Consider the following 14,664-nt stretch of genomic DNA (forward strand, 5'->3'; position numbering starts at 1 on the left):
GAGAACCTGTGGTCCATCATCAAATGTGAGATTTACAAGGAGGGAAAACAGTACACCTCTCTGAACAGTGTCTGGGAGGCTGTGGTTGCTGCTGCACGCAATGTTGATGGAGAACAGATCAAAACACTGACAGAATCCATGGATGGCAGGCTTTTGAGTGTCCTTGCAAAGAAAGGTGGCTATATTGGTCACTGATTTGTTTTTGAATGTCAGAAATGTATATTTGTGAATGTTGAGATGTTATATTGATTTCACTGGTAAAAATAAATAATTGAAATGGGTATATATTTGTTTTTTGTTAAGTTGCCTAATAATTATGCACAGTAATAGTCACCTGCACACACAGATATCCCCCTAAAATAGCTATAACTAAAAACAAACTAAAAACTACTTCCAAAAATATTCAGCTTTGATATTAATGAGTTTTTTGGGTTCATTGAGTACATGGTTGTTGTTCAATAATAAAATTAATCCTCAAAAATACAACTTGCCTAATAATTCTGCACTCCCTGTATATATGAGAGAGTGAGAAAGAGAGAATATAAATGTGTGTGTGTTTAGAGTTAAAAGAATACTAAACCCAATTTTTTTCTTTCATGATTCAGATATAGCAGGCAATTTTAAGCAACTTTCTAATTTACTCCTATTATCAATTTTTATTCATTCTCTTGCTATCTTTATTTGAAAAGTAAGAATGTAAGCTTAGGAGCCAGCCCATAGAAAGTTGCTTAAAATGGCATGCTCTATCTGAATCATGAAAATTTGGGTTTAGTCGGGGGGAGGGGTGTCATTTCATTATCGGACTAAAGCAGCACAATGTCTTGAGCCAGCCCTGCTAGAGGGATATAGCTGCACCTCACTGATGAGGCCCACACTAGGCCAAAACGTACATCTGGGGTTTTGCTGTTTCTCTTGTTCAGAGACGGATTGCCTGGTATTTCAGGGCTGGACTGTACTGTTAAGTCAGGATCAGACTGATATGCTACAGGAAAGTTCTTCTCTGTGAAAGGCACATGTTGAGCAAAAAGAGGCTGCTTCTCGGGTGGTAACTAGCCATAGTATAAGCTATTATGCTATTGTTCGTTCCCAGGTTGAGCGCTTCTCTCTTTTTATTTTTGTAAGAAGAGACGGGCAGGGGAAGTGCTGGAGCGGCTTCCAGAATAAAAGGTATTTTTACAAAAACGGTGAAATGTAAACTGACGAATGAAAGTGCCCCTGATTTTAATAATATTTAAAAAAAGCCAGGGCACTGATTCATCAAAGTTTACCTTCACTTTAAATATATTAAATCACCAAAACTAGCAGGAACAATAATAATTGTAGTGATTTTCATGTGATATATATAGTCTTGTTTAGACATGTAACTCCATTTTTTATGCAAAAAATAATTATTTATCTGCAGCAGCATAGTAACGGTTTATTTTTAATCATATGAAAAATATTTTTATAGCTTAGAAAAGAAATGTTTGTACATTACTGTGAAAATGTACATAATATGGATTGAAGCTTAAAAATCCACCATCAACTGATTGTCAATAAAAAGAATATCATATTGTTTATGTAATACCGTTTATTCATTGTTTTTTTCTCTCAAGATGTGCATCCATACTGTGTACCATTTTGATTTTGCTTGGTCACTCATTTGTACCTTGCCTAGTTCTAATCATATATTTAACCATTTAATGAGTGCGTAGGACATTTATTTTTATATTATTTTTTTAAAGTGTGGTTTGTCTACTGCTAAAAGTATGAATCTAGCTGGCAGACACAATTTATTTGTAGAAATATATAATGTGGTCCATATATATACAAAACTCAAAATATCTTTATCAAAGCTGATTGTTTTTACATATGCTTCAAGAAGCAATAACCCTACAAAATAATTTCTTCTTCCATATCGACCCATAATCTTGAAGAATATACGCAAAACATAGTCCTGTGGCCGGGTCTGGTGTCCGATGCATATTCATTAATAATACATAGTATTGCACAATTATAAAATACATCTTTTCAAACAATTAAGGAATTATTCTCTCTGATCTGAAGATAAAAGGTCAAGAGAATTAAAACTAAAAAGTATATGTCTGCATCACGTTTGTGTATGCTTTCCCTCAAAAGGATGGATCTGAAAACTGATTATTTGTCAGAACCAAAGTCCAATTAGCTACTAGTTCCATTTTGAGGCCCTCAGGTTTCACTGCCAGAGTGTGTGACTGCACAGCAGGTCACTACAGCTTTCCCTGAATTGGTCCAAGTGAATGAGGTAATGCTAGGAATCTGGACCTCCTATGTCCACTGTGATATTGATGTACAAAGGGTTGTGTTCAAGTGAGAGCAGTTTGTAGACACAGGAATTTAGTCCATCCGTCTTCCAGACCTTGGAAACTTTACGCAGGAGCTCCATCCTAATTAAGGAAAAGAGATGTTAATATTAGTAGAGTAGGTTACTACTGTATAAGCATTTAAACAGAGTAGGTCTATGATTACAACGTTATTCAATTTCATTCAACACTGGCATCTGCAATAAAAATTCAAAAGAATATTTCACACAAAAAAGGACAATTCAGGTGTTATCAGTTGTTTTAAACAAATTAGTTGGTAAAATAAGATTAGGTTTTGTAGAAGTACAATTATATAAGCTGTGCAATTAGTGGTTGCGTGGCATAAAACAATGTTAAAGAAACATTAAACCCGTTAAATAGCCATTGTTTGCACACTTGATCTGTCCCTCATTGTCCTCAGCAGAAAAAATTAGATAAGGGAAGCCTGGGTTTCAACATGGAGACACCAGTGACTTTATAGAAGCTAAAATTTTACACTTATTCAGTAAACAACTAATAACATAATTTATGTAAGAACTTACCTGATAAATTCATTTCTTTCATATTAACAAGAGTCCATGAGCTAGTGACGTATGGGATATACATTCCTACCAGGAGGGGCAAAGTTTCCCAAACCTTAAAATGCCTACAAATACACCCCTCACCACACCCACAAATCAGTTTAACGAATAGCCAAGAAGTGGGGTGATAAGAAAAAAGTGCGAAGCATATAAAATAAGGAATTGGAATAATTGTGCTTTATACAAAAAAATCATAACCACCACAAAAAAGGGTGGGCCTCATGGACTCTTGTTAATATGAAAGAAATGAATTTATCAGGTAAGTTCTTACATAAATTATGTTTTCTTTCATGTAATTAACAAGAGTCCATGAGCTAGTGACGTATGGGATAATGAATACCCAAGATGTGGATCTTTCCACACAAGAGTCACTAGAGAGGGAGGGATAAAATAAAGACAGCCAATTCCTGCTGAAAATAATCCACACCCAAAATAAAGTTTAACGAAAAACATAAGCAGAAGATTCAAACTGAAACCGCTGCCTGAAGTACTTTTCTACCAAAAACTGCTTCAGAAGAAGAAAATACATCAAAATGGTAGAATTTAGTAAAAGTATGCAAAGAGGACCAAGTTGCTGCTTTGCAGATCTGGTCAACCGAAGCTTCATTCCTAAACGCCCAGGAAGTAGATACTGACCTAGTAGAATGAGCTGTAATTCTCTGAGGCGGAATATTACCCGACTCAACATAGGCAAGATGAATTAAAGATTTCAACCAAGATGCCAAAGAAATGGCAGAAGCTTTCTGGCCTTTCCTAGAACCGGAAAAGATAACAAATAGACTAGAAGTCTTACGGAAAGATTTCGTAGCTTCAACATAATATTTCAAAGCTCTAACAACATCCAAAGAATGCAACGATTTCTCCTTAGAATTCTTAGGATTAGGACATAATGAAGGAACCACAATTTCTCTACTAATGTTGTTGGAATTCACAACTTTAGGTAAAAATTCAAAAGAAGTTCGCAACACCGCCTTATCCTGATGAAAAATCAGAAAAGGAGACTCACAAGAAAGAGCAGATAATTCAGAAACTCTTCTAGCAGAAGAGATGGCCAAAAGGAACAAAACTTTCCAAGAAAGTAATTTAATGTCCAATGAATGCATAGGTTCAAACGGAGGAGCTTGAAGAGCTCCCAGAACCAAATTCAAACTCCAAGGAGGAGAAATTGACTTAATGACAGGTTTTATACGAACCAAAGCTTGTACAAAACAATGAAAATCAGGAAGAATAGCAATCTTTCTGTGAAAAAGAACAGAAAGAGCAGAGATTTGTCCTTTCAAAGAACTTGCGGACAAACCCTTATCTAAACCATCCTGAAGAAACTGTAAAATTCTCGGTATTCTAAAAGAATGCCAAGAAAAATGATGAGAAAGACACCAAGAAATATAAGTCTTCCAGACTCTATAATATATCTCTCGAGATACAGATTTACGAGCCTGTAACATAGTATTAATCACGGAGTCAGAGAAACCTCTTTGACCAAGAATCAAGCGTTCAATCTCCATACCTTTAAATTTAAGGATTTCAGATCCGGATGGAAAAAAGGACCTTGCGACAGAAGGTCTGGTCTTAACGGAAGAGTCCATGGTTGGCAAGATGCCATCCGGACAAGATCCGCATACCAAAACCTGTGAGGCCATGCCGGAGCTATTAGCAGAACAAACGAGCATTCCCTCAGAATCTTGGAGATTACTCTTGGAAGAAGAACTAGAGGCGGAAAGATATAGGCAGGATGATACTTCCAAGGAAGTGATAATGCATCCACTGCCTCCGCCTGAGGATCCCGGGATCTGGACAGATACCTGGGAAGTTTCTTGTTTAGATGAGAGGCCATCAGATCTATCTCTGGAAGCCCCCACATTTGAACAATCTGAAGAAATACCTCTGGGTGAAGAGACCATTCGCCCGGATGCAACGTTTGGCGACTGAGATAATCCGCTTCCCAATTGTCTACACCTGGGATATGAACCGCAGAGATTAGACAGGAGCTGGATTCCGCCCAAACCAAAATTCGAGATACTTCTTTCATAGCCAGAGGACTGTGAGTCCCTCCTTGATGATTGATGTATGCCACAGTTGTGACATTGTCTGTCTGAAAACAAATGAACGATTCTCTCTTCAGAAGAGGCCAAAACTGAAGAGCTCTGAAAATTGCACGGAGTTCCAAAATATTGATCGGTAATCTCACCTCCTGAGATTCCCAAACTCCCTGTGCCGTCAGAGATCCCCACACAGCTCCCCAACCTGTGAGACTTGCATCTGTTGAAATTACAGTCCAGGTCGGAAGAACAAAAGAAGCCCCCTGAATTAAACGATGGTGATCTGTCCACCACGTTAGAGAGTGTCGAACAATCGGTTTTAAAGATATTAATTGAGACATCTTCGTGTAATCCCTGCACCATAGGTTCAGCATACAGAGCTGAAGAGGTCGCATGTGAAAACGAGCAAAGGGGATCGCGTCCGATGCAGCAGTCATAAGACCTAGAATTTCCATGCATAAGGCTACCGAAGGGAATGATTGTGACTGAAGGTTTCGACAAGCTGTAATCAATTTTAGACGTCTCTTGTCTGTTAAAGACAGAGTCATGGACACTGAATCTATCTGGAAACCCAGAAAGGTTACCCTTGTTTGAGGAATCAAAGAACTTTTTGGTAAATTGATCCTCCAACCATGATCTTGAAGAAACAACACAAGTCGATTCGTATGAGACTCTGCTAAATGTAAAGACTGAGCAAGTACCAAGATATCGTCCAAATAAGGAAATACCACAATACCCTGTTCTCTGATTACAGACAGAAGGGCACCGAGAATCTTTGTGAAAATTCTTGGAGTTGTAGCAAGGCCAAACGGTAGAGCCACAAATTGGTAATGCTTGTCTAGAAAAGAGAATCTCAGGAACTGAAAATGATCTGGATGAATCGGAATATGCAGATATGCATCCTGTAAATCTATTGTGGACATATAATTCCCTTGCTGAACAAAAGGCAATATAGTCCTTACAGTTACCATCTTGAACGTTGGTATCCTTACATAACGATTCAATAATTTTAGATCCAGAACTGGTCTGAAGGAATTCTCCTTCTTTGGTACAATGAAGAGATTTGAATGAAACCCCATCCCCTGTTCCGGAACTGGAACTGGCATAATTACTCCAGCCAACTCTAGATCTGAAACACAATTCAGAAATGCTTGAGCTTTCACTGGATTTACTGGGACACGGGAAAGAAAAAATCTCTTTGCAGGAGGTCTCATCTTGAAACCAATTCTGTACCCTTCTGAAACAATGCTCTGAATCCAAAGATTGTGAACAGAATTGATCCAAATTTCTTTGAAAAAACGTAACCTGCCCCCTACCAGCTGAACTGGAATGAGGGCCGTACCTTCATGTGAACTTAGAAGCAGGCTTTGCCTTTCTAGCAGGCTTGGATTTATTCCAGACTGGAGATGGTTTCCAAACTGAAACTGCTCCTGAGGACGAAGGATCAGGCTTTTGTTCTTTGTTGAAACGAAAGGAACGAAAACGATTGTTAGCCCTGTTTTTACCTTTAGATTTTTTATCCTGTGGTAAAAAAGTTCCTTTCCCACCAGTAACAGTTGAAATAATAGAATCCAACTGAGAACCAAATAATTTGTTTCCCTGGAAAGAAATGGAAAGTAGAGTTGATTTAGAAGCCATATCAGCATTCCAAGTCATAAGCCATAAAGCTCTTCTGGCTAAGATAGCTAGAGACATAAACCTAACATCAACTCTAATAATATCAAAAATGGCATCACAGATAAAATTATTAGCATGCTGAAGAAGAATAATAATATCATGAGAATCACGATCTGCTACTTGTTGCGCTAGGGTTTCCAACCAAAAAGTTGAAGCTGCAGCAACATCAGCCAATGATATAGCAGGTCTAAGAAGATTACCTGAACACAGATAAGCTTTTCTTAGAAAGGATTCAATTTTTCTATCTAAAGGATCCTTAAACGAGGTACCATCTGACGTAGGAATGGTAGTAAGTTTAGCAAGGGTAGAAATAGCCCCATCAACTTTAGGGATTTTGTCCCAAAATTCTAACCTGTCAGGCGGAACAGGATATAATTGCTTAAAACGTTTAGAAGGAGTAAATGAATTACCCAATTTATCCCATTCTTTGGAAATCACTGCAGAAATAGCATTAGGAACAGGAAAAACTTCTGGAATAACCGCAGGAGCTTTAAAAACCTTATCCAAACGTATAGAATTAGTATCAAGAGGACTAGAATCCTCTATTTCTAAAGCAATTAGTACTTCTTTAAGTAAAGAGCGAATAAATTCCATCTTAAATAAAAATGAAGATTTATCAGCATCAATCTCTGAGATAGAATCCTCTGAACCAGAAGAGTCCAAAGAATCAGAATGATGGTGTTCACTTAAAAATTCATCTGTAGAGAGAGAAGATTTAAAAGACTTTTTACGTTTACTAGAAGGAGAAATAACAGACAAAGCCTTCTTTATGGATTCAGAAACAAAATCTCTTATGTTATCAGGAACATTCTGCACCTTAGATGTTGAGGGAACTGCAACAGGCAATGGTACATTACTAAAGGAAATATTATCTGCTTTAACAAGTTTGTCATGACAATTATTACAAACAACAGCTGGAGGAATAGCTACCAAAAATTTACAGCAGATACACTTAGCTTTGGTAGATCCAGCAGGCAGTGATTTTCCTGTAGTATCTTCTGGCTCAGATGCAACGTGAGACATCTTGCAATATGTAAAAGAAAAAACAACATATAAAGCAAAATAGATCAAATTCCTTATAAGACAGTTTCAGGAATGGGAAAGAATGCCAAATATCAAGCTTCTAGCAACCAGAAGCAAATGAAAAATGAGACTGAAATAATGTGGAGACAAAAGCGACGCCCATATTTTTTGGTGCCAAATAAGACGCCCACATTATTTGGCGCCTAAATGCTTTTTGGCGCCAAAAATGACGCCACATCCGGAACGCCGACATTTTTGGCGCAAAATAACGTCAAAAAATGACGTAACTTCCGGCGACACGTATGACGCCGGAAACGGAAAAGAATTTTTGCGCCAAAAAAGTCCGCGCCAAGAATGACGCAATAAAATGAAGCATTTTCAGCCCCCGCGAGCCTAACAGCCCACAGGGAAAAAAGTCAAATTTTTGAGGTAAGAAAAATATGATAATTCAATGCATAATCCCAAATATGAAACTGACTGTCTGAAAATAAGGAAAGTTGAACATTCTGAGTCAAGGCAAATAAATGTTTGAATACATATATTTAGAACTTTATAAATAAAGTGCCCAACCATAGCTTAGAGTGTCACAGAAAATAAGACTTACTTACCCCAGGACACTCATCTACATGTTTGTAGAAAGCCAAACCAGTACTGAAACGAGAATCAGTAGAGGTAATGGTAAATATAAGAGTATATCGTCGATCTGAAAAGGGAGGTAAGAGATGAATCTCTACGACCGATAACAGAGAACCTTATGAAATAGACCCCGTAGAAGGAGATCACTGCATTCAATAGGCAATACTCTCTTCACATCCCTCTGACATTCACTGCACGCTGAGAGGAAAACCGGGCTCCAACTTGCTGCGGAGCGCATATCAACGTAGAATCTAGCACAAACTTACTTCACCACCTCCCTTGGAGGCAAAGTTTGTAAAACTGATTTGTGGGTGTGGTGAGGGGTGTATTTGTAGGCATTTTAAGGTTTGGGAAACTTTGCCCCTCCTGGTAGGAATGTATATCCCATACGTCACTAGCTCATGGACTCTTGTTAATTACATGAAAGAAATAATGTTAAAACACAATTTTCAGAGTTAAATTACTGGAAAAGCAGGTAAAATAAATAATGTAAGCACATTGCTTTTTTAAGTTATGCATAGTTAGAAAACAAAACATGGGGAATGATATTTTGAGTTTAATTTTCTTTATATTAAAGATACATGCTACACAATTAAAAAAATATATGATTACTTCATAAATTTATATTTTTCATAATGGTGAGAGACTACACGTCATCACGTGTGGGAATATTCCCCTCCTAACCACGAGGAGGCAAAAGAAACCCCAACACACCAGAGCTTTAAATCTCTCCCACTTCCCTTAATTTTCAGTGTCATGAACACCTCATCATTTTAGCTGTAAGAGGTTAACTTTTTATCTGTGTGCTAAATAGTATTTTTTTTTTCTTTCTTTTTTTGAGGATTTATGTCCCTGCGTATTTTCCTGTAAGAAAAAAAAAAAAGACCTCTTGTCGTAAATAATTTGCAAGCTTCACTGGAAAAAACGTTATTGCCTAAGGTCAGTTTTTACAGCCGCAACTTAAAGGGACAGTATACACCAATTTTCATATAACTGCATATAATAGACACTGCTATAAAGAATACGATGCACAGATACTGATATAAAAATCCAGTATAAAACTGTTTCAAAACTTACTTAGAAGCTCCCAGTTTAGCTCTACTGAAAAGGTTAGCTGGAACACCCAATGAGAGTGGTTGTATAGCAATATGTGCAGACACTTCCCCCTTCCTCTGCATATGAAAAGACCCTTTACACAAACCGGAGCAAGCGGGAGTAGGTAGACAACAGTCTACTTCTAAAGCATAGGGGCTTGGTTTGGAGTCTGAAAATCAGTGCAATGTTATTTAAAAATAAGCAAAACTATACATTTTTAAACAGTCTAGCAGAGCATCGGAAGTGTTTGGACATGCTTCTGATGCTCTGCTTGTGTGCTAAGTGCCTCGGTGGGTCGAGGCACTTAAGTTAGTAATAAAATATTAAAAAAAAATGTTTATTTATAATTAATAAAACGCCCTATATACCCTCCCCCCCTCCCCCCACCAGGCTTCCAAGATGGTGATGCCCAGTGCATCATATTGGCAAGCTAGGGTCACCCAATCTGAGCCTCCCACACCAAAAAAAAAAAATAATAATAAAATATCCCATTTGTCTGATCAAGTTAATATTTGTAAATATTGACTCTGATCAGTGTGGATCTCCCTTCCTCTCCTCCCTTGCGATTTTGTTGGAGAGAGAGAGTGATCTGTATTTAGCAGAGAGAGATTTATTTCTTTTATTTGTTAAACAATTAGAGATCCAAAGGCTCTTTTAAGAGCCATTAACCCCTAGCTTGCCAGTGATCACTATAAATCACTGGCAGTAGCATAGCTGCACTTTTTTTATTGTCTGTGCATTTTTTTCGGGGTTATTTTTTTGGTTGTATTTTTAAAACAAACAAAAACAAAGGCTCTTTTCAGAGCCATTTAGTTAATTTAATTTCCAGAGTCATTAACCCCTAGCTTGCCAGTGTTCGCTATAAATCACTGGCAGTAGCATAGCTGTACTTTTTTGCTGTCTGCATTTTTTTTAGGGGTTAATTTTTTAGTTGTAATTTTTTAAAAACCCAAAGGCTCTTTTCAGAGCCATTTAGTTAATTAAAGGGACAGTCTAGTATAAATTAAACTTTCATTATTCAGATAAGACTTTTAATTTTAATCAACTTTCCAATTTACTTTTATCATCGAATTTGCTTTTTTCTCTTGGTATTCTTAGTTTAAACTAAACATAGGTAGGCTCATATGCTAATTTTTAAGCCTTTGAGGGCTGCCTCTTATCACAGGCTTTTTAAATCTCTTTTCAACACAAAGAGACAGAAAGTACACGTGGGCCATATAGATAACACTGTGTTCAGGCACAGGGGGTTATTTAAGATTTAGCACAAAACAATGCTAAATGTAAGACAATAGATAATAAACAGTCACAGTCATGTGATCAGGGGGCTGGGAGAAGGTTCCTAGATACAAGGTAATCACAGAGGTAAAAAGTATATTAATATAACTGTGTTGGTTACGCAAAACTGGGGAATGGGTAATAAAGGGATTATCTATCTTTTAAAACAATAACAATTCTATGGTAGACTGTCCCTTTAATTTAAATTTTGTTAGTAAATTTTTTCTGAGACAAATACAAAAATGTCACAGAAAAACAAAATTTATGCTTACCTGATAAATTCCTTTCTCCTGTAGTGTGGTCAGTCCACGGGTCATCATTACTTCTGGGATATTAACTCCTCCCCAACAGGAAGTGCAAGAGGATTCACCCAGCAGAGCTGCTATATAGCTCCTCCCCTCTACGTCACCTCCAGTCATTCGACCAAGGACCAACGAGAAAGGAGAAGCCAAAGGGTGTAGTGGTGACTGGAGTATAATTAAAAAATTTCTTTACCTGCCATAAAAAACAGGGCGGGCCGTGGACTGACCACACTACAGGAGAAAGGAATTTATCAGGTAAGCATACATTTTGTTTTCTCCTGTTAAGTGTGGTCAGTCCACGGGTCATCATTACTTCTGGGATACCAATACCAAAGCTAAAGTACACAGATGACGGGAGGGACAGGCAGGCTCTTTATACGGAAGGAACCACTGCCTGAAGAACATTTCTCCCAAAAACAGCCTCCGAGGAAGCAAAAGTGTCAAATTTGTAAAATTTGGAAAAAGTATGAAGAGAAGACCAAGTTGCAGCCTTGCAAATCTGTTCAACAGAAGCCTCATTCTTAAAGGCCCAAGTGGAAGCCACAGCTCTAGTAGAATGTGCTGTAATTCTTTCAGGAGGCTGCTGTCCAGCAGTCTCATAGGCTAACCGAATTATGCTACGAAGCCAAAAAGAGAGAGAGGTAGCCGAAGCTTTTTGACCTCTCCTCTGACCAGAATAAACGACAAACAGGGAAGACGTTTGTCGAAAATCCTTAGTTGCCTGTAGATAAAATTTCAGGGCACGGACTACATCTAGATTGTGTAGCAGACGTTCCTTCTTCGAAGAAGGATTAGGACACAAAGATGTAACCACAATCTCTTGATTGATATTCCTGTTAGTACGCAGAACTACCTTGTCTGAATGAAAAATCAGATAAGGAGAATCACAATGTAAAGCGGATAACTCAGAGACTCTTCGAGCCGAGGAAATCGCCATTAAAAATAGAACTTTCCAAGATAACAGCTTGATATCAATGGAATGAAGGGGTTCAAACGGAACACCCTGTAAAACATTAAGAACTAAGTTCAAACTCCATGGTGGAGCAACAGTTTTAAACACAGGCTTGATCCTAGCTAAAGCCTGACAAAAAGCTTGAACGTCCGGAACTTCTGACAGACGTTTGTGTAAAAGAATGGACAGAGCTGAAATCTGTCCCTTTAAGGAACTAGCGGATAAACCCTTTTCTAAACCTTCTTGTAGAAAAGACAATATCCTCGGAATCCTAACCTTACTCCATGAGTAACTCTTGGATTCGCACCAATATAAGTATTTGCGCCATATCTTATGGTAAATCTTTCTGGTAACAGGCTTCCTAGCCTGTATTAAGGTATCAATAACTGACTCAGAAAAACCACGTTTTGATAAAATCAAGCGTTCGATTTCCAAGCAGTCAGCTTCAGAGAAATTAGATTTTGATGTTTGAAGGGACCCTGGATCAGAAGGTCCTGTTTCAGAGGTAGAGACCAAGGTGGACAGGATGACATGTCCACTAGATCTGCATACCAAGTCCTGCGTGGCCATGCAGGCGCTATTAGAATCACTGATGCTCTCTCCTGTTTGATTCTGGCAATCAATCGAGGAAGCATCGGGAAGGGTGGAAACACATAAGCCATCCCGAAGGTCCAAGGTGCTGTCAAAGCATCTATCAGAACCGCTCCCGGATCCCTGGATCTGGACCCGTAACGAGGAAGCTTGGCGTTCTGTCGAGACGCCATGAGATCTATCTCTGGTTTGCCCCAACGTCGAAGTATTTGGGCAAAGACCTCCGGATGAAGTTCCCACTCCCCCGGATGAAAAGTCTGACGACTTAAGAAATCCGCCTCCCAGTTCTCCACTCCCGGGATGTGGATTGCTGACAGGTGGCAAGAGTGAGACTCTGCCCAGCGAATTATCTTTGATACTTCCATCATTGCTAGGGAGCTTCTTGTCCCTCCCTGATGGTTGATGTAAGCTACAGTCGTGATGTTGTCCGACTGAAACCTGATGAACCCCTGAGTTGTTAACTGGGGCCAAGCCAGAAGGGCATTGAGAACTGCTCTCAATTCCAGAATGTTTATTGGTAGGAGACTCTCCTCCTGATTCCATTGTCCCTGAGCCTTCAGAGAATTCCAGACAGCGCCCCAACCTAGTAGGCTGGCGTCTGTTGTTACAATTGTCCAGTCCGGCCTGCTGAATGGCATCCCCCTGGACAGATGTGGCCGAGAAAGCCACCATAGAAGAGAATTTCTGGTCTCTTGATCCAGATTCAGAGTAGGGGACAAGTCTGAGTAATCCCCATTCCACTGACTTAGCATGCACAATTGCAGCGGTCTGAGATGTAGGCGTGCAAAGGGTACTATGTCCATTGCCGCTACCATTAAGCCGATCACCTCCATGCATTGAGCTACTGACGGGTGTTGAATGGAATGAAGGACACGGCATGCATCTTGAAGCTTTGTTAACCTGTCTTCTGTCAGGTAAATCTTCATTTCTACAGAATCTATAAGAGTCCCCAAGAAGGGAACTCTTGTGAGTGGAAAGAGAGAACTCTTCTTTTCGTTCACCTTCCATCCATGCGACCTTAGAAATGCCAGTACTAACTCTGTATGAGACTTGGCAGTTTGAAAGCTTGAAGCTTGTATCAGAATGTCGTCTAGGTACGGAGCTACCGAAATTCCTCGCGGTCTTAGTACCACCAGAAGAGCACCCAGAACCTTTGTGAAGATTCTTGGAGCCGTAGCCAATCCGAATGGAAGAGCTACAAACTGGTAATGCCTGTCTAGGAAGGCAAACCTTAGATACCGGTAATGATCTTTGTGAATCGGTATGTGAAGGTAAGCATCCTTTAAATCCACTGTGGTCATGTACTGACCCTTTTGGATCATGGGTAGGATTGTCCGAATAGTTTCCATTTTGAACGATGGAACTCTTAGGAATTTGTTTAGGATCTTTAAATCCAAGATTGGCCTGAAAGTTCCCTCTTTTTTGGGAACCACAAACAGATTTGAGTAAAACCCTTGTCCTTGTTCCGACCGCGGAACCGGATGGATTACTCCCATTAGTAAAAGATCTTGTACACAGCGTAGAAACGCCTCTTTCTTTATTTGGTTTGTTGACAACCTTGACAGATGAAATCTCCCTTTTGGGGGAGAGAATTTGAAGTCCAGAAGGTATCCCTGAGATATGATCTCTAACGCCCAGGGATCCTGGACATCTCTTGCCCAAGCCTGGGCGAAGAGAGAAAGTCTGCCCCCCACTAGATCCGTTCCCGGATCGGGGGCCCTCAATTCATGCTGTCTTAGGGGCAGCAGCAGGTTTCCTGGCCTGCTTGCCCTTGTTCCAGGACTGGTTAGGTCTCCAGCCTTGTCTGTAGCGAGCAACAGCTCCTTCCTGTTTTGGTGCAGAGGAAGTTGATGCTGCTCCTGCTTTGAAATTACGAAAGGAACGAAAATTAGACTGTCTAGCCTTAGGTTTGGCTCTGTCTTGAGGCAGGGCATGGCCTTTACCTCCTGTAATGTCAGCGATAATTTCTTTCAACCCGGGCCCGAATAAGGTCTGCCCTTTGAAAGGAATATTAAGCAATTTAGATTTAGAAGTAACATCAGCTGACCAGGATTTTAGCCACAGTGCTCTGCGCGCCTGAATGGCGAATCCGGAATTCTTAGCCGTAAGTTTAGTTAAATGTACTACGGCATCCGAAATAAATGAGTTAGCTAACTTAAGGGCTTTAAGCTT

The 14,664-nt window shown here is 39.4% G+C and overlaps 1 protein-coding gene across 2 annotated transcripts in view; it reads right to left on the minus strand.

The window, feature by feature from the left end:
* Window positions 1-1,552: 1,552 nt before the first annotated feature.
* B4GALT4 (beta-1,4-galactosyltransferase 4) overlaps window positions 1,553-14,664 on the minus strand; it is a 397,258-nt gene continuing 384,146 nt past the window's right edge. For both annotated transcript variants that reach the window (XM_053705849.1, XM_053705850.1), the window contains one exon: window positions 1,553-2,405. In XM_053705849.1, the coding sequence (XP_053561824.1) occupies window positions 2,270-2,405 (136 nt within the window). In that variant the 3' untranslated portion in view covers window positions 1,553-2,269. The remainder of the gene's footprint in view (window positions 2,406-14,664) is intronic.

Source organism: Bombina bombina, chromosome 3 (assembly GCF_027579735.1).
Source record: "Bombina bombina isolate aBomBom1 chromosome 3, aBomBom1.pri, whole genome shotgun sequence".
NCBI lineage: Eukaryota > Metazoa > Chordata > Amphibia > Anura > Bombinatoridae > Bombina > Bombina bombina.